Raw genomic sequence first — 27871 nt, 5'->3', positions numbered from 1 at the left:
ACGAGGGGGTATAACTAAACAGAAGTAACCTGAAAATTCACCTCTTTTTCCGATTATAATTCAGTAATCACACCAGAGTTCAATAAAAAAGAAAAAAGAAAAAAAAAACTATCAATCACAAAGCATCAACAACATCCATCATCATGTCTGTCATCTAATACAGTAGACCAACTTTTTATCCACCTATATCACAAAACCATAGTGTATCCGAACCAATCGGATCCAACCAAACAAGAAGAGGTGTTCTTTCATTTTACTCCCCACCCTTAAAGGAAGTAAAGTTCCTTTTTCTTTATATTGCAAAGTCTGTCGACATATGATTTGAAAGAATGGCAGGATACAAGATAAAAAGAAAAGTAATATGGCTTAAACAATATCATGCACGTTTCCCTCCCTTTCTATGCTTGGTGTTTACTTTCCAGACCCCTCCAAAACTATCGCATACATCCATGCGACTCAATCTCTTCCACTATCATTTTTAAATCCATGGTGTACCTTAAACTCATCTTACCGAAGAAGGCTTATGCTGCAGAGACCAAAATGACAACATAATCTTCCTCGTTACTTGGGAAACTTTAATGTCACACAATGATGCCTAATCATTCCGTCTTTTTTCACTCATTTCGGATGGAGTAGTATTTCTCTGAGAGTGCCGGAGATTTAGAAATTTCATTCATAAGATTCTTGAACTTAAGGCTGCAATCACCTCCACTGCACGAATAATAAAAACACGGGTTACTCACAGAAATCAAGTAGTGAAAGTTAAAAGTTAGCATGCATGCTATCCATTCAAGTTAAGCAAACTTATAGTGATTGGAAGATCAAATCACAAAATTAATAATCCAAGTACAGGAACAACCATCTCTTGCGCCAAGCTCACATACATTAGAAAATACTTTTCCAACCCACAGACATATAGGTATGTTAATTAGAAAATAAAAATGAGAAAAACAGCTAATGAGTAAACAGTTTTTTTTTAATATAATTATCAGCCCCCTATGCCTCACGTCCTCCCTATCTGTTTCTTTCAACCTATGCTATGCCTCTTTGTCGCCTCCTTTTTTACCCTCCTCTCCGCTCTCCCCTACCTAACAAGTTCCCACCTCTCCAGCTCTCTCCAACCTCTCAAGTCCCTGTCTCACAATGTCAGGTGCTTAGCCAACAGGGCAGATGGGTCAGTCGATTTATTTGAGCTTTCAAAAACTGCCAATTTCTGACCAACCAAAATTCAATGGTTGACTTTCTATACCAGGTTGTGTCCAAAACCAACATCGATCGACTATATGAACCCCTATCTATCTTATACAGAAACCTCAATTCTAATTTCCTTTAATAGGAAACAAGGCACGTATACAGCTGGGAAGTATTCAATCTCAATAAGCTATCCTTTGGGTTGGGTTGTATGGTTCGAGCAAAACAGAAAGGTTTTTTGTGATGAAGAGAAGCCTAGAAGTCTTAAATGGGAGGATGTCCTCTTCCTTATGCATGGTGGTCTAAACCTTTTTAATTAATTAAAAAGAGACACCATATCTCCCTGCCTTTTGCTTGTATCTCCCTTTACTTTTGGAATGAAAAAATCACACTTCAAAATACAAATCTTCAGAGGGTGCTCTCCGCATTTTGTCTTGTTTTCTCGAATTTGTTACTACACTTTTGCTGGGTGATTCCTTAATGATTGTACATTCAAAATTCCAATTCTTCTCGACTCCATTTTTCTTTAAAGACACTTTCTTAATGTAAGCCTTTTTTCTTTATCAAAATGAACACTTGAACTAATCTAACAAGATCGCTATCTAAACTCAAAGTATTTGGAGTTTCGAAATTTATTAAATATTAGTACTTCAGGAAGGCAACTACCTTATAAACCAAAACTTGATTTCTTCAGGATCGTTCTATAGTGATTTCATTAAATTAGTATATTCAGTGTCTCCTTGAAAAACATATTGCCTCTTAAGTATGCCAAACCAACTTACCCGGTAGAATTGACTAGCAAGGAAAATATCTAGAAAATAACAAGTACTGGCCCCTACATCATGTGTGAAGTCCAACGCATAAAAAAAAAGGAAAAAAAAAAAAAAGGAAAAAGACCAAAATAAACGTGCATGTTGGTAAAACTACAGCCTTTTTTGTGCCATTCCAGAATGGCTTTTGTTCCAAAAACCATCCAAATTGCTAACTGTATACTCAACAGGGGAAAAAGAAGAGACTAAATGCATCTGAAAAACAAACCTTATGCGATTTAGAGATGCTATAGCCCGAAGAGCACTGCGAATCATGTCCTCATTACGATCTACTTCTTGTTTAACAGCATCTTGCTTTGGCTTGAAGTTAATAGTCTTTTGAAGAGGATCAACCAGAGAGTCCAAAACTAGAAAAATACCAATCTATACATCAGGAAAAAATCTTACAGGGCAAGAGTTTTAAATAACTTGATTGAAGAAGCAACCAACCTGCTAATACAGCTGATGGACACTTATCAGCGAGTTTTGATAGAATCAGATGGCATGGCATTTTAACATCGTAGTGATCTATAATAATAAATAAATAAATAAATAAATAAACAGAAGTTCAAAATTTTACATGAACAAATTGCAATCACTCATCAATCTTCCAACATCAAACATTATAATAGATAAAACTGATTCTTTCGACTACAGCACAACAGGTTGCTCGTGTAAGAATAAACCTAAAAATAACAAAAAAAAGTTGGTGCAACACAAAAATTCAACAAAACTCAACAGTAAAAATTGAGAAAATACATGTGACAAAACAGGTTAATACTAAGACAAGACCAGATCATGCCAGCAAAGACAAAAATGAAGTTGAAATTTTGTTGATAAAAATTATGATGTTTCAAAGATAACTCACCATCCAAACCAGATTTAAGATAAGGAACAATGAAAGATGATGGGTTCACTTGGTCAAGGCAATTATCGAGCAACGTATCCACACATTCAAAAGCAGCCTTCCGCAACTCAAGACCATCATCCACAACATGCTTAAAGGGACCCAGATCAACTGTTCTTATCAATTCTTGCTGCATCATGGTTCAAGACAGCATCAACATATATATCCTTAGTATTAAAAACTCAAGGAAAACGCAAGAAATAAGTTCAAAGAAATAGCAGAATTTCTTCTGAATCTAACTTGACATGAAAATTGAAATTGGAAGGAAAAAAGAAACTTGATATAAGAAATCCAAGGTCAAAAGCAATTCACCATGCTTCTTCTCATCATTATATGAGGTGTGAGCTTTTAGATGCTTTTACCGTAATTCTTACAACTGACCTGATCTGGGCCGTAAATTCTCACACCACATAGCAATTCACTGTAATACAAGCTCAACATTTCATCTATATGGCAATATCATTTAAATTATAGCCTGGCTCCATTCTTCAGAACTTAACACTTGGTATGCTATCTTTTTTAAACATATACATAGAAACTTTCATACAGATAAAATGGAAGCAGCAATAAGTCGTGAAGAAGTTCAACTTAACTTCATACACAATGGAGCTAATTGATTACCTTCACGATTGTTTGATCATAAAGAAGTGGCAGTAACTCAGGAAGAAGCCCTTTGACGAGGTTAGGCTTATTGTGGGCAAATGTACTCAAGGCCAAGACAGCAGCACGTCTAACATGCTACATGCATACAAAGTCATGTTAATGGTTAAGATTCACAATCCATTGAACCATCAGCAAACAGTCACTTGATAAACTAAATAGAGGCAGAAAAAAGAAACTCCAAGACAAGCTAAATATCTCTAGATTAATATTTAGTACTTACACGATCATGATCCTTTATAAGCATCAGGAATGATGAGATCTCAGGGTATATAATCTCATCTATCTTCTCAGGTCGCTCAACTATAGAATACTTGACAGCGATTACTACAGTTGCTCTAGTGAATGCTGCTGGACTTGTTGTCCTTATCTAGAGAATGTATTTGGACAAAACATGCTCTGTAAAAGTTCAAATAGTCATAGCCCACCGTAAAACAGAAAAAGGAAACTCGATCAGATACCTTGAGAGCGGGAACAAGTTTTCCAGGTTCAATAAGAGCAATTTTACCGAGGCACTCAGCTACAACATTCCTGACTCCCTCTTCCTCACTTTCACAATGATTAAATAGTAGATTAAGTATCTTCTCAACACTTGAGTCTTGAAATTCAGATTTATCCACAGATTGCCTAACTATCACCTGCAAAATCGATCAAAGTTGCAAACTTACAACTGGAAGATAAAATCAGAAAAATTGACTCAGGCCTCTGATGTTCATACCTCCTTGAGTGAATGAAGGAGAAGATATTGTTTCTTATGCTGATTATCGATCTGGTCCAATATAAAAGGCAAATATTTGGATAGGTTACCAACAGCAATATTACCAAGAGCATAGGAGGCAGCAGACTTGATCTCTTCAAAGGGAGATTGAAATGACTCAATAACAATATTCTCTATGTGAACATGTAAACTCAAGTCCTTTCTTCTTCCAATCTCCCCCAGACAAAGTAATGCAAGGTGCTGCTTAGCCTGAATTTTGCAGTAGTAAAAATTAGACATCAAAAGACAATTGCACAACCAAAATAGGCATGAACTATGAAATGAATAATTGAATCAAATTCTTATGCAGAGTCGAAAACAAGATGAAAGTTAGCTCCTTCCAAAGTTGCAAGAAATATATATACATAGATATCCAACAAAAGAAAAACTTCAAAAAAAAAATATTCCCGTACTCTTCTTTCAGTTTCAGGTGTTGTATTTCTTAAATCACAAGACTTACTAAAACATAATAGCCCTTTGGGACTTGAGCGCAAAGCGTGCAAAGAAAAAAAGGAAGGGGTCTTATTATAGGAACAAAATAACAAAATGTAATTTTTTTTTATAGAAACAATTTCATTGATCAATGAAAGTTACAAAAAAAAGAAGGGGATGAAGAGCCCCGATCCAAAGGAGTCACATTAAACATGTCCAATTGAACAAAAGAGATGAAATACTATAAGAGGAAAAGAGATGTCCAATTTACACCAAGATAAAGCATTAAAAAGAACATGGTAAAAAAGTACCGGATAGATATTTTCCTTCAAATAAAAAATCCTGTGATTCGAGAACATAGTAGGGTTTTTTTTTTTTTTTTTTTTTGAAGAAAATGTAAGTTAATTTTTTATATTGCAAAAATATATAGTATAAGATGATGAAAATTTTGGAAAAATAGAATTTTCAAGGATATTTCTTAATTCATTTATAAATTATTAAAAAGAAACATGTAAGACACCAAGCCATTTAATTGGCTTTTTTTTAAGAACCATGCCCAAGCGCACTTTTCAAAACATCGTTTGGATGAAAATTATTTCCGCAAAAAAGCATAATATACACATGGGACTTGTCGAGTCCAAGACAGAAAAGTGATACAGCTTACAAAGTTATATTTAAAAATTTAAATTGACGCTACATTTCTTTCATGTTGAAATTTCACTTCACGCAACACCTACCTAAGCAACAGCTATCAGCCCACAAACCACTAAACTAGATACGGTTCAACCAAAATATGCAGACGTTCACATAAATAACGACTACAATGATCATCATAATTACTAATTTATAAAGAAAAAAGAACAGCGCGCACACACACTTACAGAATTTGTACTGCTATCATCTTTAAGAATTTCCGTTAGCATTCTTACTGTTGAAGAGTACTTTTGATCACCAGCTGCAAGACATAAAACAGCAACACATTGTGCTATCGAAAACAAAGCTTGTTTTGCTACACCACCTGACTGGGGAGATGGTTTGGCACAGGAAAGAAGAGAGTCTAGCAAAGCATCGAAGCTCGTATTTGCAGAATAGACCATTGCAGCAAAAAAACTCTGTAAAGCCTGCAATTCATAATACCCATAGTCCCTAACATGAGGACATGATAAAGCAAGGAACAATGGAATGTATACAATCACAGATATATAAATACCATAAGTGCATGCCCCTGCAGAAGTGCACTTTTGATTAGCAGAAGTGCCTGAGGAAGAACTTTGTTCCGAACAGCCAGACCAATACTTGGGCTCGACCTCCTGTCACCCATCAGGGTGCAGCATAATTCCAATGCAAGAGCTGTCATGTGCAAGTCTGAATCACTGCCAAAAGGATGTAAAATTCAAACATGAGTGAAACAAAATGCACGCAGGAGGGAAGGGTAGGAATGAAGGGAGAGAGGAAGAGTTGATTTAGAGATTAAAACCTTATCAATGTTGAAAGTTCCACAATAATGATTTCGTAGGCTGAAGGAGCAATTTTATCACCATAAGCAGCTATAAGCGAATTTAGAGTCCCCAAGGTTGCTTGTCTCAATGCCCGATTGGCCTGTTTTTCACCAAAAAAATGAACAAAAGATATCACATGTACATATATCAAATTAACAGCAAATAAAAGAAAGAAACGAGTGTAAGCAAGCACATAATAATCATTACTGACTACACAATAGTTCCCTACCTTCCGGAGAAATGCTGTCAACTCTGATATAACATGCTCTAAAACACATGACATGTCTATTCGAAGTGGAGAAGCAGCAATGACAGCAAATGCCTGGGAACAAACATTCAAGTTTAAGCAAGCATCACATTTAACAAGAAACAGACACATAACGTTTTTGTTGGATAAGAAAAGACATAACTATACAACATCAAATATAAAAGATAGGGGAGGACTAGATATTCACCCTAAGCCAGATATTCATGCTAAGTTAGATCTCCAAGATTATGAATTATCTGGGCTACAGAGTCTCAGAGAGAGAGAGAGAGAGAGAGAAGAAGAGGACAGCAATTTCTGAACACTAGAGCAGTATACAACAAACTAGATGCATGAAGCCCTACACAATCCAAAATCTACAGAGGACTCCAATCCCTTGGTCTGCAAGCTGGATAGGAAGTCTCAGACCATTTATTTCTTAGCTGCCACTTTGTATCCATCTTTTTGAACTCTCTCCAGGCTTTTGGCTGAAGCATGCTTATACACAACAATACCTCATTGTCAACCTACACAACTATGGTCGCTCACTCTTTCAAAATGCAACTACATATTTCTGGCTGAATCTGCTTGCCAGTGAGATTTTTGGTAACCCCCATACTTGGTGTAAATTTCATTACATGAATGTGCTTCTGTTTCCCTTCAACGAGAGAAAGAGAGAGAGAGAGAGAGAGAGAGATGATCATCCAAAATAGAAGACAAGAATATTTCTTTTTTTTATATATAAGAGACAAGACGTATACTATGCACAAGCCCCAAAAAAATACAGCCTAAAAGCAAAGGGGAAGAGAGAGCCCCCTTCCTAACAAGAACACTATAAAAGAGCTTTCCAATGTTATTAGGGTACAAGCTGTAATTACAAAAAAAATTCTATTCTCTGTGCACCACACCAAGAAGCAAATGAGTGAGTATTACTACAAAAAGAATCTAAACAAGAGAACTTATCCTCAAGAAGATGACGATTCTTCTCATGCCAAAGGTTCAAAAGCAACGCCCGAACAACTATAGCCCACAACATTTTCCCTCTATTTCTCAGATTCCACCCTGTCAGAGCCTCAACCAACGAATCATTAACTTTGTTTGGTCAGAAAGAAAAATTAGATTCCCTTAACAGCCATTGCCAAGTCAGGGAAATAAATGGATAGTGAATTAAACCAATGGTCTAAAGATTCCTCCTTTCTGAACACACATCAAACACACATTTGGAGAAATATCCCAGTGCACAATCACCTTCGGAGAAAAGATGAGTGTTGATCCTCTATGTGGGAGGAGAATCAGAAAGCTCCATTAACGCTGACTTGGAAGTGAACTTTCCAGAATTGTCTAAAGCCCAAACGGGTTCATCAGCCCCCTCACCTAGTCGAATGACATCAACCAACTCCACCAGCCTTATCCACATAGGGACCTCCCAATTGAACAAACCTCGTAAAACATACACAATTCATAGTTGCATCTTGCTTCAAAGAAATACCATACTCCGAGAAAAGGGAGGCTAAGGTAGCGTCCCCAATCCACCTATACTTCCAAAAATAGCTTTCAAAGGACTTCAGCCTTTCCTTTTAGCCACACTTGAAATAACATCCGGAAGAAAAACTAAAATATCCCTAATGAAACATCATCTCAAATTGAAGATTTGCACAACTGTAACTAGCAATATGGAAGTAGAATACTATCAAGGAAATTACAGATATGGAATTCACAAATAATAATAATAATAATAATGAGGTTCAGCAAAGTGGCAAACAGCTAATAAAGAAGGTGATCTATTCAGTAGTCTTCCGTCAAAATCGTTAAATAGTCTTTGGTCTCTCTCACACCAAAGCTTCCAAAGTAATGCTTTCACACCATTCACCCAGAAGATCTTGCTTCTCTTAAAATTCAACCTGCTAATAAGCCCAATCATGATCCTACAAGCTAAGTTGCAAAACACCATTTTATGTCAAATACCTTGAATCGGGTAGGCAAGCTAGCATTCAAGGCAGAATGGGCAATATTAAAAATAATAAATAATTTAAAATAATAAAAAAAAGAGCTAAACTTTTTCTCCCGTATTGTGGCTTCTAAACATATTCACACAAAGAATCTCGCGTTCATTGATCTTTTTTCACTCCCCAGTAATGCCTCGAGATGCTTTCCCAGTAATTCCTGGAAGCTCCATTCCAGCTTCTATGTGAGACTTCTTTCAACCGCCAAAGCAAGGGTTCCTTGGTCCATTGAGGTAACAGCCCAACTATGGAGATTATGGTTTGAGAAAATCAAAAGACAAGATACTAATATGGCAGTTTTTGGGGGGCTAGCATACTTGCTCTTTCTTGGTCTTCTTCTAAAGCTTTTATAACCATAGTGATGCAGATATTCACTAATTAGTTTTGTTTCTTATCAAAAGGAAATTCCATCCTTTCATATTATATTTGTTTAGAAGAGATACAAATTTCTTTCATGAATGATATCCCTAACTACTTGCTCATTCATATTTTTCTTGATCTTCCCATCCTTGGGAAATGGACATGCTCTGAATCTGTCATTGCAAAAATTCTCTAACACAACAAAGAGATCATACATCTCCACATCTTTACGTCCTTCTATATTTTAACTTCAAGCCATTTTTTTGTGTTTACCTTAATTGGCAACAGATAACAGAACCACAAACATGAAAATAGTCATCTTTCTAGCATATCAAAAAATTAGAGAAACGTGTAGAAAATGGATGGTGAAATAACATGTTAACGACAAAAAAGGAAAACAGGGGACTGAAAGATAAACCTAGAAGAAGAAGACCCAACGTATTTCAGAACTGAAAAGCAACAAACCAACCTTAACAGCTGTAAGTCGGGTAATCTCATTTCCCATCCGATCAAGAAGAACAGGAAGGCAGGTTGCTAACTCTGCTTTGAGGTTGTCACCAAATGTAGACACAACAAGCCCCATGCAAGAAATGGCGCACTCTTTGACTTCCTGAAAAGTTACGTTAGACGTTCGATTAACTGCATTCATCCTCCAACCATTACTCATTCCCAAATTTGACTTTAAAACTTTCAACCACCTTCATTTTAGAAACGAAACTTTTATTTTTCGTATCTTTTAACAAAAATCAAACTTTTCATTGATAAACCTCCAGGTTGAATAATAAATAAATCAAAAAAAACAAGGGAGATAAAACAGCTCTAATAAATTCAAAAGACAAAGGCCCATGATGAAAACAAACTAAATAAATATCCACAACTACTTAGACCCAAGAAGGAAAAAATAACACCTGAACAGCCACCCACAAAAAGAAACCCAAACATAACTAACACAACAGCTCCCATAAACAAAACTAACTACAAAAAAAACAAACCCAGGCACCTCAAGACGAATGAAGAGAGCACAACCCTACCAACAAAACAACAAGCCAGCCCACCAATAAAATAGCCAAACATCACTTTCATTGAATAATATAAAGAATATAAATGGTAAAATAAACTATAGTGTTAAAAGAAACTCACACCCCGAGTTCACAGGACCCTAATTATTGGGGCAGCAATGTGGTGTCTTTGAATACTCTCACTCAAGTTGAGGAATCGATATCATCCCACAAATCATGCATGAATTGGCTAATTACACACACTTCGTATGCTATGTCTGGTCGAATGTGAGTTAGGTATATGTCTCCCTACTAGCCTCTAGTACATTTCTCAATTCAATGCAAATTTTTCTTTTCACTCCCTCAATTTCTTATGTGATCCATTGACGTTGGTGTTGTTGTAGGTTTACGTCCGCATTTTCCTGTTTCCATCAATAAATCTATCACATATTTCTTCTATGATATGAAAGTACCCAACTATTTCAATACCAAGGAAGTAATTTAGCCTTCCAAGTTCTTTGATCTCAAATTCTTTCATCAATTTTTCCTTTCTTAATTTGCATATTTTACCTCTTGAGCTATCAAATCTTGGAGGAATGCTCATATAAATTTCCTCATCTAGATAGTTGTGAAGAAATGCATTCTTCACATCATACATACTGTGTAAGCTACCAATTTAAGTAGGTAGCCAAGGATAATAATATTCTTTAAGGGTTTTCATCTACGCAACAGAGATAAATGTCTCTTGGTAATGTATACTGTAAGTTTGAGTGTATCCCTAAGCTACTAACCTTGCTTTATACCTTTCTAATGTTCCATCAACCTTGTACTTCATGCAAAAAGCCACTGACACCCAACTATATATTTTCCTTTTGGCCTATCCACAACTTCCCACATGTTATTCTTTTGTCGAACATGCATTTCTTTTCTCATAGCATCCAGTCATTCTCTTTCAGATAAAGTTTCAAAAATCGTGTTAGATATAATAATTGAATTTAGACTCACAATAAAACTCTTGTGTGATGGGGATAGTCTTTCAAGAGAAATATAGTTCGATAGAGGGTATAAGGGTCGTTTTGTGCATTCTCTAGTTGGTTTTTGGTTTAGTATGGGTCTACCATCTATTGGTACCTATGTTACATCCTTATTTTTTTAGTAGAATCAGATGTTTGGACTTGTATCAATTCTGAAATGACATTCCTTTTAATATATACTTGAGAGAACAACAAATCCATCAATGTAGGTGGAGCATGTGGTTCAATTGGTAACTCTACGGTAGTAGGGGCGGACTCATAATCTATGATAGTAGAGGTGACTCATAATTAGAATCCGTAGCAGGCATGGAATCAGTAATTCGTTATATGGAATAGTTATTTAGTGTGTCTAAGGGTTCATTAGTTTCCACAGACCCTCTTCAATCTCTATGTTCTCCTCCTGAAGAGAGGCCTTAGGGAAGAACGGTTTATGTTCAATGAGTGTCATATCAATTGAAGTGTAAGACTTCCTAAATGTAGGGTTGTAACATTTGTACCTCTTTGTAGTCGAAGAATATCCTAAAAAGCCACATTGTATCGCTCTCGGATCAAGTTTACCTCTTTAAGTATTGTGAACATGAACAAAGGTAGTGCACCCAAATATGTGGGTGTGAGACCATGTCATGTTCAAAAGTGAGGATGAAATTGGTTGACTTCTATTGGACTTAGATTATTCAGGACACTAGGTGGAAGATGATTACTCATGTGCGTTGCAATAAGGGCGGCCACTCTCCAGTAAATTTTTGGCATGTTTCCGTCAAAAAGAAATGCTCAAGTAGTTTTAAAAGGTGCACATTTTTCCTTTCGGCCACTCCATTTTGTTGTGGTGTTATAACAAACCAAGAATCGTGGATAATGCCTTGAGATCAAAAATAAGGAAATAAGTTTTGATTGAAATAATCTCTAGCATTGTCACTTCGAAGTGTTTTGATTTTGACTCCAAATTGGGTCTAAATCATTGAATGGAAGGCAGAAATAATAGTTACTAACATCTGATTTTTGTTTGAGAAGGAATAACCATGTGACCTGAATACAATATCACGATTTCTAACACGATTTATTGTCACTATGAATACATAAAGGCTAACTAAATCTCTAGATACTAGGTAACAATAAATCTGAATAAATCCATAGATATTAGGTAACAATACAAATAAATTAAGGAGTCAACTACTTCCCTTATTTAGTAGAATTACAAAAATATCTCCTAACCTAAGGTTAGGAATTTTACAGATATTCTTTAAATCAAGGTCACTCCTAGATAACCCTCACAACAAGTATTTGGAAGTTCCAACCAATAAACACTCCAGTAACCATCTCTTCACCCATAGGGTCTCAAGTACATGAATCAATTGAAAGTTGTATTCAATCTACTCATTCTCTTATGGTATCCACATGGTTACTAATAAAATTCTTCCACTTTTAAACCCACAAAAATTTGCATTCTGACCAAAACATTTTGGAAATGGAAGCATCCATAATTGTTTTCTGGATAAGAATGTTAGGTGGTCTCTTACTAATGATGTAGTCCAAGTTGTATTAATAAGCCATAATGAGCGCATTATGGGCACATAATTACACTAATTTCAAACATTAACAAAAATACCATTTTGGGTGCATCCTTTCTCGAGAGCACAATGAAGATGCCAATCATTGACGACACTTCCCGGTGTCCAATTTCTAACACAAAATTTTAATATCTAAAAATTAAGCATTCGTTATTCTGAAAGATGAACAGAACATTCAAACTAATTCCTCAGTGCTTTAAGGACCTAATATTTTAAATAAAAACTTCCAAAATCAAATATTAAATGAGCAATAGTTGTAGATGGACAGAATAAAATGCTGTTCACCCTTGAAAATTCCACAGACCTGATCTTGATCTTGATTAGTCAAGCGCGACATTATAGCATTATATATAGGATGCACGTACTGTCTGAAGTCAAAACCATGCCCCTGGACAAAGAACAAGATGAAGAAAAGATTAAGAAAAAAGTAAATACTAAAAACCCTTTGATTGGCCATTGTAATCTTGATTTTTTTTTAAATATAAGCTTGCTTACTAAGAATAGCTTATTTATATTCTCAATATTATTTAATCATTTTTTAAAACATCTCCAAATTTCAAAAAGCTAAAGCCGTGTTTGGTATGCAATTTGAACCGAAAGAAATCAATGTATTAGGTGAACATTTCTTGAGTTTGTGTTTTAAAACAGCTTTTGGATTTTATCATACAATTAGTGGAAATGCTGAAACATTTCTACGTTTTCAGATTTAAATTTGAAAATTTAAACGGGCATAGTTACACTATTAAAAAGAAAAAAAAAAAAAAAAAAAAAAAAAAAGAAGAAGAAGAAAAAATGTTAAAATTAAAACATGACAACGTGCTATATATATTTATATCGTACTGTTTAACAACAATTATACAGAATTTATAACATTAAGTAAATCAATTAATAAAATTTGAGATTGAACATAATTTCTAGTTAATAACCTTTTGAAAACACACTTTGAACAACCTTTTTAAATTGAGATCAATTTATAAATCTATTACCAAAAACTTAACAAAAACCAACTTTGTTCTCATTGAATCAGTTATTTTCAAGTTTCCTTTTGAATCACTAAACAAACGCATCCTAAGATCTCTCTGATCCTTATTCTCGATTTTCTAAAGTTAGGCAGATTTAGAAACTTTCCTTCCCATACCCTTCCATTTTTAAAAATAGATTATGGACAAATAGGGCAAAACCAGATTGATTTTATATAAATAAAATAAAATAATTAATATAAAACCTCAAATGCCTAAAAACTATTTTTCTTTGGGAGGGGATACTGTTTTTGATTTAAAGTATGACTTAGATAGGAAAGATTCTTTTTTAAATTCAAAAAAAAAATTGATATTCTAAGAAGCATAGAAACTTTAATTTGGCTATCATGTCCATATCCAACACTTGGACACTCTAACACTGGTTGGATACGTAATGAAAACTTGTTAGCACAATAGAGAGTCAAGCACTATTTGTGTACAACCAACATTTGTTAATCCTAACGAATATTTGTTAGGTAACTAAACAGAAACATAATAATATAGGACAAAATAACAAATTTTGAGAGCAAAATATAGCAAATTCAATTTTTAAGCATATAAATGTGTGGACTTATCGACTTTAAATTTCTTTCTTCTACAAAAATGATATATACTTGATAAAAAAAATGCATATTTTAATAAATTTGTTCTGTGTCCTAGATTTTTAAAAAAAGGTGTGTCATCGTGTCCGACATGTTGTATCTGAGTACATGTGCTTCTCAGTAAGTCATATTGGAATTAAGGAGATTAGATATTGCATGGTAGGTCAAACTATGCACACACACACATCATGTATATTTTTTTAAATAAACTGACAACGAATTCAATGTGTGTGTCCTACTATTTTTAAGGGTGACAAAATTGGCATGTCACCGTGTTTGTGTGGTGTGCTTGTCTATATATATGTTTCTTAGATGAAATACTTAGTTAAAGGGAAAACTTGTATCTTGAGAAAAACGAAACATTAACTTATTATTAAATGGGCCCAAAGTACTACAGTTCTACATTTAAAATGGAACTTGAACTCACCTCAATACCAGGACGAACAACCCGAACAAGTTCCCCACATACTCTCAATGCTTCAGCAGTAACCTTATAATAACGCTCTCCAACAGCAGATAAAACAGGACTAGAGAGATCCTATATGCACAAAGATAAAGTTAAAAGTGCAGTAATCACATCCAATCAATTGCTTACAGAACGAGAAAATCTATATGCATATTTACAGTAATCATGTTTCATAAACACTCCAGCCCGACTAGAGAACAATTTCATCTCTAGGTGATTCTTTCCTTCTTTTTTTTCTCTAAAAAGAATTAGGACAACAATTGCTATCTATTAATCCATGTAAGCACTTCAACTAAATGGAACAAATTCCTTTTTCTAATTGTGCAGAGTGTCCAATCTAGTATGTGCCTCGACTAATCTCACTTCACCCTCAAGATAGCTCATTGGATATTAAATCCAAGTGTCCATCATGATTTCAACTCATTCCTCAGTTTTATTTTTTACAATGGCTCTTATTGACCATTAGACCAACCTATGGTAGATAACAAAATGAAATAACTGAGAGAAGAATAGAAGACTACTAGCAGTAATAAGGTCTAGCAGTAATTAGGTCTATCTTGTTATCCTATCATCTTCCCAAACTCAATAGGAAATGAGCTAACGAACTCAATACACAGGAATTGTTGTAAGCTTCAATCGAATCCCCTTGTATGCAGACGTTCTATAGGAAAAATTTGCTGCTTTCAAGAACACTTGAGAGTTAATCACTCACTCACTCATTAGATCTTGTTAATCACTTCCTTACTAGATTATCTGGAGCATCCATAGCTACAGCTGTAACTCAATTATATTCTAATCATTGTGTTCTTTCTTAAGAAAAACAACTTTCATCGGGAAAATGAAATAATACAAGGTCATAGGGTATCTCAAGCATAGAAATGCAGTGCTCCTAACTAAATGGTTTTGGAGGTTTCCAACTGAAAGAAATGCTTTGTCGAGGTAGGAGGTGGCTAGTATCTATGGGGAATAACCCCTAGGATGTGTGTCATCTCATCATAAAGGTCGCTCATACAACCAGCCCAGATGTGGTATTGCAAAATTTGCCCCCTGTACGAAATTTTGTTAGATTCAAAGTTGGAAATGAGCATAGGATTCGTTTCTGGAAGGATATTTGGCTGGGCGAAACCTCTCTTAAGGATGTCTTCCATGATATTTTTACCCTTTCTCTGATGAAAGATGCCATGGTGGAAGAATGCCGGAATGATACATAGGGCACGGGATTTGGGAATCAGAGAGGATTGTTTTAGAGCGTATTTCAGGCTTGAGCAGGGCTGACCAAGAAGCTGGAAGGTTTTCGTTTGGGTCAGGATGAAGAAAAAATTAGATGGTCCTTGAAGTCATCAGGGGTCCTTTTCCACCAAGTCTCTATTTTTTAAGTTGGTTTCCTCAAGGCCCCGGTAAAATGCACTTGGACTAACAAGGAACAGACCACAATCAAATCTGCTTGCTCTTCTCCTGCAAGGAACAAACCAATTTGAGTCTAAAACATGACAGATGGCTCTCTCCAAACGTCAAAATTATTAATCCTTCCCAAAGAAACCAAGGAAAGATTAAAATTTTTGGTAGGATTTTAAGTTTCCACGGGAAGGACAAGGACAAGGTGAGGAGGGGTCAAAGAAGAAGCCACGTAGAGAAGAAAAAACTAGCAAGAAAAGGTTCCAGATGACTTGAGGAAGGATCCAGCAGTTTGAAGGACCATAGACATAGGTCTCTATGGTCATCTCCAGAGCCAAGGGAAGATTGAATTAAAAACATAAGTAATGAAGATTATCTTCTTAATGTCAATTGAGCTTTCTCATAATGAAAGAAAAATGAAAGGCATCACAAAAGTTCATAGGTATGATGATTACTTGGAGAAACAAAATGATGGGGGAGAGAAAATGAGGTAGACTTGAGGGATTTTACTGTCTTTGAACATTTGGAAAACCTGAGCATCATTGAAGTAAAGGATCGTTTTATTGCAACTTATTCAAAATATTACACAAGGAAAAAATCTTCTACCTCTTTAAATTCTATAGCCCCTGCTTCATCCACACTTAATGATGATGAAATTAAAGAATCTTAGTTTTCGTTCCTATACAATTCCTACAGGAAATAATCATGAATTTGGACCAAAAGAAACGAATTATCCAAAGTACATTGTAAACAACAATTGTTTAGGGGAATGAATATTTTCAAAAGGTCCTTTATAATATTCTAATGTTCATTCACTTACCACCTCAGCTCCTTATAATGAATCAGACAATGAATTTGAGGTTAGTTTGAGCAGCATGGAATTGGAAGCTCCGGTTAATTCTTTGGATGATAACAATGTGGAAGAATCTTATGCTAGGACCTTTTATTTCCTTATTTCAGTCACCAAATCAGCAAAATTCCAAGATTAAAGAAGTCAAAAACCCACCTCCGAATCACATCTCAGAATCTTGGATCCTTTACAAGTTTTCCTCTTTAATTGGGTTTGTGGTTCACAGAGACGAGAAGCTTAATCATTAAATGCCTCAGGAAAATGCTAAAAAGATTCACGGAGAATACTTTTAATGTTTCAATGGAGATTTTGCCTTGGAATACTCAAGGTTTTCCCTTTGAAATTTGTTGTCTAGTGAAACATTTTTGGTGTCTATATCTTTAGATATTCTGGTTGCTTTTCATAATTCGGGTTTATTGGTTGTTGTCCTTTTCCTAGAAGCTCTTCAGCATAATTAATTACTGATGTTTAACAGCCAACATTAATTTCACGCTTTGTTTCAAGATAGCTTTAACTTGTTCATTGGAATATTAGGTGGTGATGAATAGCGGCACTTTTACTCGAGGCTGTTTGCTTCCGTCTTTTTCCTAGAAGTTAGTTCGGTTGCATAAAATATTAGGTTTCTATGTCGATTTTAGGGCAACATTTAATGGGGTTTTTTAATTGTTTTCAATGCAACTCTTGGTCCATGATAATATTATATTTGGTCCTTCAAACTAGTAGATTTTCTTTCGATTTATTCATTGACCCTCATTTTTCAAGAAAATTGAATCTTTATTTGAAGTTCAAGAAGTTTTTTGGAATTTTTTCTTTCTATATATATTCCTTCTGAAGATGCGTGAATTTTACCTTTCAAGACTCTCTTTGAGAATTATTTTCCATATTTCTTATGAAGTCAAATCCAATATCTAGTGCTAATTTGTCGGCTTGTACAGCTCATCTCAACGAGAAATTGGATAGCTCAAGAGGAGATCTTCATTGTCAAGTAAAGCACCTTATAATGAATCAGTCAAGTAAAGCTTCTTATAATGAATCATTTAAGTAAAGCTCCTTAATTCTCTTGATTCAATTTGATGTATTAGTTGTTTGTTATGTTTTTTAGTTCACCATTTGTTATGGGTTGTGGTCTCTTTGTATTTCCCTTCACTTCTTATTTAACTCCTTTCTGGAGTTCGTACCCTTTAAGCAGAAGTCTCTCTTTTCATCCTTTCAATGAAAATTTTTGTCTCTTGTTCAATATAATATATATATATGTTATATGGACAAATTGGAGAAACCAAAGTACTGCGTAGTAAAGGGAATCCCCATAACAACTCCTACCAACCCTGTAATTTATTTTCATTACACCTAATGTTGGTAGTAGCACTCTACTACTCAATGTCTGACCACTATTTTATACAACAAAAACAGAGGACTTTTTCCTTAACAAACCATGAACACTTTCACAGTAATGCAACTTTAAGTAGGAAAAGGAATCTATATTTGCTGAAAAAAAATTAAAAAATTCAATATGCTACAGTGTAATTTACCGAGGTAACTATTTTTATTGTTACCTTGATATAAGGATGAAAAACCAAAGGAGAATTTGAAGCCAACACCAATCTCGTGAAAATAAGAGCTTCTATCTTCAAGTTTGAGGTAGATGGTTTTTCCTGCAAAGAAAGAAAAGCCATAATAGAATAAGGGAAGGAAAAGAACAGTGTCATCACAACAGCTAAAAATCAATTGCTAGAACTTGTATGCAAAGCAGCAGAAGATGATGGTGCATACACTTAATGCTTTTTCAATTCCTGGAATGAGCGATCCTATGTGATCAGCAAGACAATCGGGCAAGACAACCACAAGCTCTTTCAAGACAGAAAATGCACCAACCTAGAGAGTATCAGAGTATAAAAGTCACCACGGAGCATACTAAATCAAGAAGTTCCACCAACAATTTCTTTACCTTTGTCTTGATAGATTTCTCTCGTAGCTGCCTATTTATAGATTTCACAATCTTTGGCACTTCTTGTTTTAACAACCACCTAGGACTGCATACAATTTCCAACAAATGAATAGAAATAGCTATTTTTTTCTTTTTCTTTTTTTCTTTTCTTTTCTTTTTTTTTTTTTTTTTTTTTTTTTTTTTTGAAAAAAAAAATCTAATAAGAACCAGGTTATGTAATGGAAGGAAGAAAATTTCATAAATCACGAATATCAATTCTGAAATACAAAACAGAAGGGCTATACAGATGCTTCAAAACAGGAACTTAGAGATCCCATTACAGGTTAAACCGATTGAAACGACCATATTATTGTGATTATGGTCAATGGCTGAAAAGATGCAAATAAATAGTAAGCTAAACAGCTAATATTTCATGAGGTTTCCCGCACCTAAAAAAATAATTCCGAGTTGTACATTTTATTCAAAAATAAAAAATAAAACAAAATAAAAAATTTGAATTTAAAATTTTGAATTAATAAAAATTGAACTCTATATTTTAAGTTGCAGATAATAGTCTTGGACATAAGAAAACCCTATATTTTAAACCCTAACTATTATTTTTTAACTAAAAATCAAGCTTTCATAAAAAAAAAAAAACTGAAATAATACAAAAGTGCAAGTAAGAACCATTCAAAAGGATAGCCCACCAAAAGGAGGCAAATAGTATGAAAATGGGGTCCAATACAAAATGATAAGACCTAGCTAGTAACTACAAAAATCTTTGGAAACAAACATCCAAATAGAAGCATTGGACCTAACAAGAGACCAAACCTCTTCCCAAAATCTCTCAAAATCCCTAAAAAATTTATTGTCTCTCAATCAGAAGTTCCACAAAGAAACAAGCTTGTCAAAAATCCAACCTTATCATGAAAGGGCAAACACACAATGACCTCCTCCACTGTAAATCCGCACTCTATTCCTAGCCAAACAAACACCAAAGTTTATGACGGTAAACAAGAATAACTTAGAGAAATGTTCAACCCTACTGAAATCTCTAAACAATATGCATTAAGGCTAATTTTTTATTATTAGTAAAATGGCTTTGGAGATTTCCAAGAGTTCATATTAAATAGTCTCAGTTCCTTTCATCAAGGAAAGATATGGCTCACAAGATTTCCTCTTCTCCATGAGTGAGGATAGCGCTTGTACACCATGAACATATGTTCAAAGCGACTAAAAAGTGAAAAAGGCGAGCGCCTTATTGAACGTGCTCGCCTTAGATCACATTTATATGCAGGACATGCACCTTGCATCACCCCACACCATGCCCAAGGGCGCCTTGAAAACAATGGAGAAATACTAGCGTCATGAAGGGATTGAATGAAATCCTTCTTTTCAATTTTCTGAAATAATTCCTAAGCTCCCTAGTTTTGTTTAGAGACAATTTAAATTGCAACACTTTTTCTAAGAAATCAAACTTTCATTGAGGAAAAAATGAAAGAATGCCAGCATCAATACATTATCCCTTTTGAAAATATTTTGCACCATTCATTCCATTTTATGACGGTTGGTTTTCTCAATGTAAAGGAAAACAAAAAAGTCACAAGGATCATGATCATTAGCTTCTTCCTAAAAGGTACCGACAATATTACATCCTCGGTCATCTCAGCTATAGATCTTAACACCTTCCTTAGGGTGTCTGTGACCCGTTTGTACTGATCTTTTCTCTATTTTTCAATTACAGCCTTTTTAGTAATATTTTCAGGCTCCTGTCTTCGCTGTTTTTTCCTTTAACTCTTTTTGTTTAGAGTCTTTTCCTTTGTTTTGATTATTCTATATCTATCTTTTCATTTACTCTATGAAAATAAGGTTTCGCACCAAATATTGAACTGTTGCAGACAATGAACAAAATCTCCAACCAAGCCAAGGTGCAAATGAACTAAATATGGCATCGAAAACATGTGTTTAGGGCCTTTTCCTTTGTTTTGCTTATTTCTGTATACTTCCGTTTGCTCCATGAAAATATGGTTCAATACCAAATATTGAACTGTTACAGACAGTGCACAAAAAAAACCCCCACAACGAAGCCACGGTGCAAATGAACCAAAAACCTTTAAGGATCAAAAGAACTTGCCTCAATTCATTCATGTCAACTTGCCCTTTTGTTACATTTCCAGTTTGCCGCAACAGTTCAATAAAAGTACTAAATACATCCATCTGCGTACACACAGTAAACATTCATTAATGGTGCAACTGAGTATTTAAATCTGAAATATGATGTACCGACTACCTTGACATTTTCCTCCCTCTCTTTAAATCTATCGATCAATTTTAGACAAGCCTGCCAAAGTAAGAATAACTTGAACATAAGCAGACAATAAAAACAAATTTCAATATAAACCATTCAAGAACAAATTACTTCTCTAAACATTAGACCAAGAAAACTAGTTAGTTCAAAGTTCAGAAACAAACAACATCGTTAGGTCAATTGGCGATCAACTGGAAGGATGAAGACACATAATTTAGCCTCCACAAAAAGTTTAAGAAAGCACCTCCTCATATAGTTTTGAAAGCATCTCTGGCCGCGATACAATTAATGCTGACAAGCACTTAGCAGCTGCTCGTCGAACTTTCCAGCTGAGATCTTCATCATCTGTATACTCATTGGCGCTTTCACTGCAAGATAGCATCAGTAATACATCAAATTTGTATTTCCGCCACAAATGGACAATATAAACATTAATAAAATTCAAGTCCAAAAAGAATATATGTTACTCCTCTTCCTCTTCTTCATGACTTTCGTCATCCATATCTTCTTCCATGTTATCAGTGAAATTTGGATCATAACTTAAATACTCCAAGGTAAGATGAAGAATGTCATCACAATAAGATGAAATATCCCTGGGGCACCTTAGAAGAAAACTTTCTAGAGCCTGCAATCAGAATTCCACTTCAGCAATATACGAGAGGCATCAAGGTTCTATTGTACAAACTGAATTTGGTAGTGTGCAAGTGTTTAACCAACAAAAGTGAGAGGATTAAGTACCTGTAAACTGTACTCACGAAGCTCCTCATCACTTTCAGAAGCACTTGTGCAATAATTGATAAGCACGGGAACAGTGTCCCCAAGATGCGGTCCAAAACGATATCCAACTGCACGGCTACGATGCCAAGAGATTTTAATCTGTTAGCATATTCCAAAAACTCGGCCTATTTTTGTTCGTCTCGACTCAAGATAGAGAACCTTACAAAAGGGAACACTAACACTTGAAGAAAAAAAATACCAATAAGTTTTAAACTCGGAAGAGACTTCAAAGGAATTGAACTAATAGCATCTAATAAACTGTAGAAATTATTATAATTTGAAGTTTGAGGGCTTATTTGTAACAGGAGACCTTAATTACTCGACTAATAACCTGAAGAGAATTTTTATTTTCATCACATTTAACATTTTCAACAATTGAACGGAACTTCAGTAAGTGTTTAAAATAGTATCCTCGGGCTTCCATCTTTTTTAAGATTTATAGTTGGCATGCTTATGATTAGACAAGACAATTTCCTGAGGATTGGTTCTTTCGGTTGTGTTGGACATTTTTAAATTGAGTTTAAAGCTTTTTAGGGTTAAGTTCAGGGTTTTTATTTTTTAATGGTTGGACTATTTGTCATCAATGGGTTGACTTGTAAGAAAATTTTCAAATTGTTTTTGATGAGGTATAAAATTTACACCCTTCTGTTAAGTTTGAGTTTCAATATCGTGAAATTAAAAGTTTAACAATAAAATTGGCTGTTTGACTAGCTACATGGATAAAGAGAGATTTTTTCCAAAATCATTCTTTTTTAGAATATTGCAGATGAATTAGCATTTATATTTTCAATCATCAATCGTCTTCTCGTAGCGGATAATTTAGTCATTGAATTTTTTAAAAAAAAATTAAGGTTAATATTATCGTTCAAAATTTATCAATTTCCCCAAAGGAAATACACAGTTACAACTGTCCTTTTGGACGTAGTAAAAGCCCTAAGAAAATCAGCAAACGTATTTGGCTATACATTTGTGAGATTCTTGAGCAATGTTTGCCTAAAACGAAGTTGCTTCCATCCATCCATTTTTGTTCTTTGTTGCCAGGATCCTGAGAACCATAGTCATCTTTTTCAGTTGTTCTTACGCTTTGAGTTGTTGGCATCACTTATTCAATATCTTCCCTCACATTGGATTTTTAGTTCAGATTCTTAAGCCCATTTGTGATAGGATATCCTTAGTTTTCTTGGATGAATCTTTCCTTTCTTTTAAATTCTTGAAATACTCTTGATTGTTTTTTTTTTTTTTTTTTTTTTTCCTTACCTTTCAGTAACTTTCATTTTACTTAGAAAGGGTTTAGTCTTTTCCAGCCGGTCATTTAATGTTTTAAGGCTGTTTACAGCCTTGTCTGTTGTGTTGTTCACCCCGCCTAAGCTTGTAAACAGGTGGCTGTCTTTGTATTTTGTACACTTTTAGCCATTAATAAGAAATCTCTCCAGCTTGTATACATCAAGTGGTGTCAGAGCAACACTTGATCCGGGCATTTTGTGCATAAGATCTCTCGGAGATGAGAACAATACCATGGAAGTGGAAGCTTCTTCTCAAACTCCAAAGGGCCATTGCACCTTTGTTCGCATTAGGCTCTAAAAAACATTGGTTTCAGACAATGATCTTTATATAAACGTCAAGAAATGCATCTTTATGTCTCTTGAACTTAATTTCCTTGATTTTGTAATAAGTTACAAAGGAATTGCGGTAGATCCTAGGAAGATTCAGGCCAACTCCGTCCAAGATTCATGACCACCCCCCCAACGATAAGGGATTCAAATCCAAGAGAACAAAACCAATACTATAATTACAAACAGATCTAATGACCAACACCCACAAGGAAGTCCGAAACCTAATAATCTCCCAAATCTCTTCGTCTGACTTCTCAATCTCCATAAAAAAAAAAAAACCAATGTTCTTCTCCAATACCCCACAACACAACAAAGAAAGTAGACTGCCACAACACTTTGCCTCTCCCCCTAAAGGAAGGATTCAAAAGCACTTCCTTCAACAAAAATCATCCATCTCTATGGAACGCCTCACTAACCCTGAATAAGCTCCTCCAACGACTCATTATTTAAAAAAAGAATCCTCACCTATCAACTTGGTCTTATATTTAAATTCAGCTAGTTTCTTTTTTTATATATATAAGTAACATAACATCAATCCAGCTAGTGTCATATTTGGATTATCACATGAGCTATACGTGTCATTTGACAAGCAACTCAAAAATTTTCTGGCACATAATCATATTTTTCATTTCTCTAAACACCAAATATTAGAGGATCAAAATAAACTGATAAGATATTGCTGGCACATAATTCCATACAGGTCATTGCATGGAGAATGCAAAATACACATCCTACATAGAAAAGTTCGTTTTTTTTTTAATGAGAGAAAAGTTTCTTTTCGAAAAGCTAACCTCAAAGCACCAATCATTTGGATGTTTGTACGTGTTATTTCTGCTTTTGTACTTTTAATTCTCAAACTTCGAACAACCTCAGTTGTTGCCTTCGCCAACAAATCATCTGATAAGCTCGAAGCAAGAGAGGCTGAAGGCAATAAAATCATTAATTCAACAAACTTCTACTAGCACCTCGTAAGCTTGATAACAAGTACAAAAAGTGATCACAATTTAATGTATTATTTACAATGCACGTTGTGATTTATACTATATTATCAAATACTCAGACTTATCAATTACCATCATTACTATCACCAAAATATCAGTCTAAGCAAAATTCAAACAAAACAAAACCTATCAGCCTCCACAATCCCACGAAATTAAACAATTAACATATTCCCGGTACTAAGATACCAAAATTATTTTCCTTTGTTCCTGTTTTCTTTTCTTTCTTTTTTTTTTTTTCTTTGTTTTTTTAACTTTCATTTTCTCTTTTGTTTTCTTTTCTTTTCTGTTTTTTTTTTTTTTTTTCATCATTACGAGAGTTTGCATCCTTCTTGCTTCTTTTCATTTATCACTGAGAAATTAGCATCCTGATCAAAAAAATTTCACCATGATTGAGGTACTAAGATATTGAGTAATTATATAAAGGCACTCAGCAGTCAGCATCTAAATATTTTACAATGCAATCCACAAATTACTTCACACACACAACATCAACCTCACGTTACAAAAGATCTGAAACAACTTAATCTGAATTCCAAAAAGAAAAAGAAAGAAATAAGAATGACCCTTTTAATGGAAGTGCTGTAGTTATTAAAAAGACTAAATTAGAAAGACCGTGATGAAATCCACTCCCCACATACAAAATCAAGAGTGAAACAACACTTACCCAAACCGATAAAATTCTAGTTCCACATATCTTGAATCAAAATAATCTTAGTTACTCATTAATGAAAAAACATGGCAATTGATCTAATCAACTGCCACAGCACCAAGTTAATCCACCATTTATATTTTAGTAAAAGGAGGATTGAGGACCAAATTGAGTTATTTTCCCACAAGATCAGAATGACAGAGCAGCCAACAACAAACTAAAAAGATACTTGAATCCAAATAAATGCATTTATCATCTAAGTCTTACCAATACACGACACGCTTTTCTTTCTAACACTGGCTTGATTGGAACCCAACTGTGATAATAACGCACTTAACAGATGCTCGTGATCGTTTGCCATTAGATTTCCAAATTTGTGGAGAACATCACATAAAATATCAAGAGACTCACATTTTATCTCTGTACTCATTCCCTGCATAATAAAACGTGCAAATCTATAGACCTGAACTTAAACTTCTACTGCTTAAAACAGTAGAACATTAAGAAAATGTTAATTTAAAAACATTCTTCAACATACAAAATTCAGAAGCTAATTAACATGTAAGTCACCCATAGAAAGTGATTTTCAGGTCTAATCGACATTGACCATCCTAAGCACCAAGTGCATTTATGCAAAGAGATCTATCGTGCTGTATTGGCCGCAGATCTTGTGGGTTCAAATGCGCAGAGTCTTCCTTTGGAGCCTTTGGTAGAAAGTAACAAGACACTTACAACAAACTTCTAGTGATAGGTTTTAGGACAATGTTTTTGTTTATGCTCTTGGTTAGTGTAAATATTTTTACTCCTCTTATACCTATTACAGTTTAAATAACCTTTAGAAAATTTGGAGGGCCTTAACGTAACCCCCACATTTAGTTTGGGGCTCACTTTTTTATATTTCATCGTATCAATGAATTATCCACTTTTCTGAAGGAAAAAAAATTGTCAAAATTGAGCTCATTAGCCAATGAAGTCAATCTAAAACCTTATTATAAGGCTAAATAATGAAAAAAAAACATTGATAAACAAGAATACTCTAATAAACTCATGACTTGTGTTATTAAAATTCTTTCTTTCATAGAAAATTAAACGGTTTCATTGATAAAATGAAATTCACATGAAAGCTCTCCACAAAGGCTAAAGAAGTTTTTAAAACTCTATCCTGTTGGTATAAATAATGGAAATCTATAATTACAAAAAATCTATAAACATAATTTCAGAAAGCTAATAACAAATACTCCCATCAGCCAACTCTAACAACGGAAACTAAATCTGTAAAAGTTGATGTCAAGAGAATGTTCTTCAGTGTCAAATTCTTCTAAGCTTGAACACTAAGAACTGAATTAGAATGATTCAAACACTCACCGGAGTAGTGATCCCCTTTATCAATTGGGGTGAAAGGGAGATGAGAATAGATTGGGCAAGTGATGGTACGGAAACTTCAGCTACGACTGTCTTCAAGGCTATGCTGGCAACATCACGGTGCTGGTCCTTCCCATTCAGCAATTTGTTGCAAAGTTTATTCGTCATCTCCACAACCCGTATTTCACTAACCTTCTTCACTAATGGAGCAAGGCTGAAAATTGAATTGACGAAAGAGATAAAAAGAAAAGGTAAAGAACTATAATAACACGTCAATACTCTTATTAACTTGACCAATTCTATCTCTCCATCCTTTCTTTTTACGCACATGCATACTGTACTATTAGCAACAGTTTCTTCTTGTAGAAAAATGACAGTATATAAGATCACAAAAAATAACTATATTCTGGAATTGCCATTGCCTGGTAAGCAACAAGCATTAAGGCCAATGATCAGCAAGCAGAAAAGGAAAATGTCCTATGTACCATTTCACAGCCAACCCAGAAACATCACCGGCTGCATCATCAAGCTGTTGTATGATGATGTGTGACAGTTTTATCTCCAGGTCAGTATCAGCTTTAAATGTCTCTTTGTTTAGCTCGTTTAATAGATCAGAGGTCGCCATGTATCTGTAATCTTTATCTTTGCCTGACATCTAACGAAACACTCGTGCAAGTCAAACCAACCATAACCATCCGAAATTGGGCAGCATAAACATATCAGTGAAGAAAAAAGGTAAGAGATATAAGACAATAGCAGCTCATACAATCCGGTAACATAGTACCTTCTCGAGGATACCCATCATTGCTAAATTCGCCATTGCTGTGCTGTTTGTTTAGGCCGGAAAGATCACCGCCAGCGTTAAACTGTAGTATGCGAGTGATCTGAGAAGTCGCAACATAGCAAACAAAGATCAGCACGGTCACAAAGAACGCCAAAATGTATATTTAAATTGGTTAGTAATAAAATTCTCCAGAATGAAACTGGCACCAGTTAACGGCCTCTTGAAAGTGATATCCGAAATGACAGTGCACGTTAAGAAAGAAACCCTAAGACACAAAACCAGACCGCAACATCATCATCCGTACGCGTTAGAAAATAGGATGATATTCAAGAGGGAAAACCCTAGACAGCAAAAGCAACAGCAAAGCAACGGAAACTACAGCAATGACGATTGATACATCAACGGGGATTGAAATGGAGTGGATTCAAATAAGGAAGAACAGAATCAAGCCATGGCAATGGAATAAGGAAGAACAAAGAATACCATAAAGGAGAACTGACCTGCGAAGAAGAGCACCCGATGCAACGGGGCGGAGAAGTTGTGTCAGTTCAATCGGAACTTCAGAAGCCAGGCGCGCGAGGGAAGATCAGGCGTGAATATCTAATAAGGCGCGAGTATGAGAGTATTTACATAAAATTCATTAACCATTGCCTCAAATA

The 27871-nt window shown here is 34.8% G+C and overlaps 1 protein-coding gene across 3 annotated transcripts; it reads right to left on the bottom strand.

The window, feature by feature from the left end:
• Positions 1 to 25: 25 nt before the first annotated feature.
• On the bottom strand, positions 26 to 27871 carry LOC111793274 (cullin-associated NEDD8-dissociated protein 1). 3 transcript variants are annotated; one of them, XM_023675101.2, is made up of 30 exons: positions 27713 to 27831; positions 27419 to 27477; positions 27213 to 27312; positions 26914 to 27083; positions 26432 to 26642; positions 25334 to 25499; positions 24208 to 24337; positions 21765 to 21879; positions 21494 to 21651; positions 21271 to 21394; positions 21009 to 21059; positions 20853 to 20935; positions 18740 to 18824; positions 18565 to 18666; positions 18348 to 18446; positions 14511 to 14621; positions 12767 to 12850; positions 9332 to 9472; positions 6485 to 6577; positions 6234 to 6355; positions 5967 to 6129; positions 5638 to 5877; positions 4286 to 4534; positions 4029 to 4205; positions 3791 to 3937; positions 3529 to 3645; positions 2869 to 3037; positions 2451 to 2528; positions 2230 to 2368; positions 26 to 711 (listed from the first exon to the last, which is right to left on the bottom strand). In XM_023675101.2, exons 3-30 carry the CDS (start codon positions 27246 to 27248, stop codon positions 615 to 617), a joined length of 3657 nt encoding a protein of 1218 aa, XP_023530869.2. In that variant the 5' UTR covers positions 27249 to 27312; positions 27419 to 27477; positions 27713 to 27831; the 3' UTR covers positions 26 to 614. The 3 variants fall into 3 exon arrangements, with proteins under 3 accessions (XP_023530869.2, XP_086973909.1, XP_023530859.2); XM_087117783.1 differs by having other exon boundaries at positions 27430 to 27477; XM_023675091.2 differs by lacking the exon at positions 27419 to 27477 and having other exon boundaries at positions 27713 to 27871.

The sequence above is a fragment of the Cucurbita pepo genome, chromosome 1, assembly GCF_057944985.1.
Source record: "Cucurbita pepo subsp. pepo isolate OVF chromosome 1, ASM5794498v1, whole genome shotgun sequence".
Taxonomy (NCBI): Eukaryota; Viridiplantae; Streptophyta; class Magnoliopsida; order Cucurbitales; family Cucurbitaceae; genus Cucurbita; species Cucurbita pepo.
Note: the sequence above shows the minus strand (reverse complement) of the source record. Positions and strands in the feature narration are given on the sequence as shown.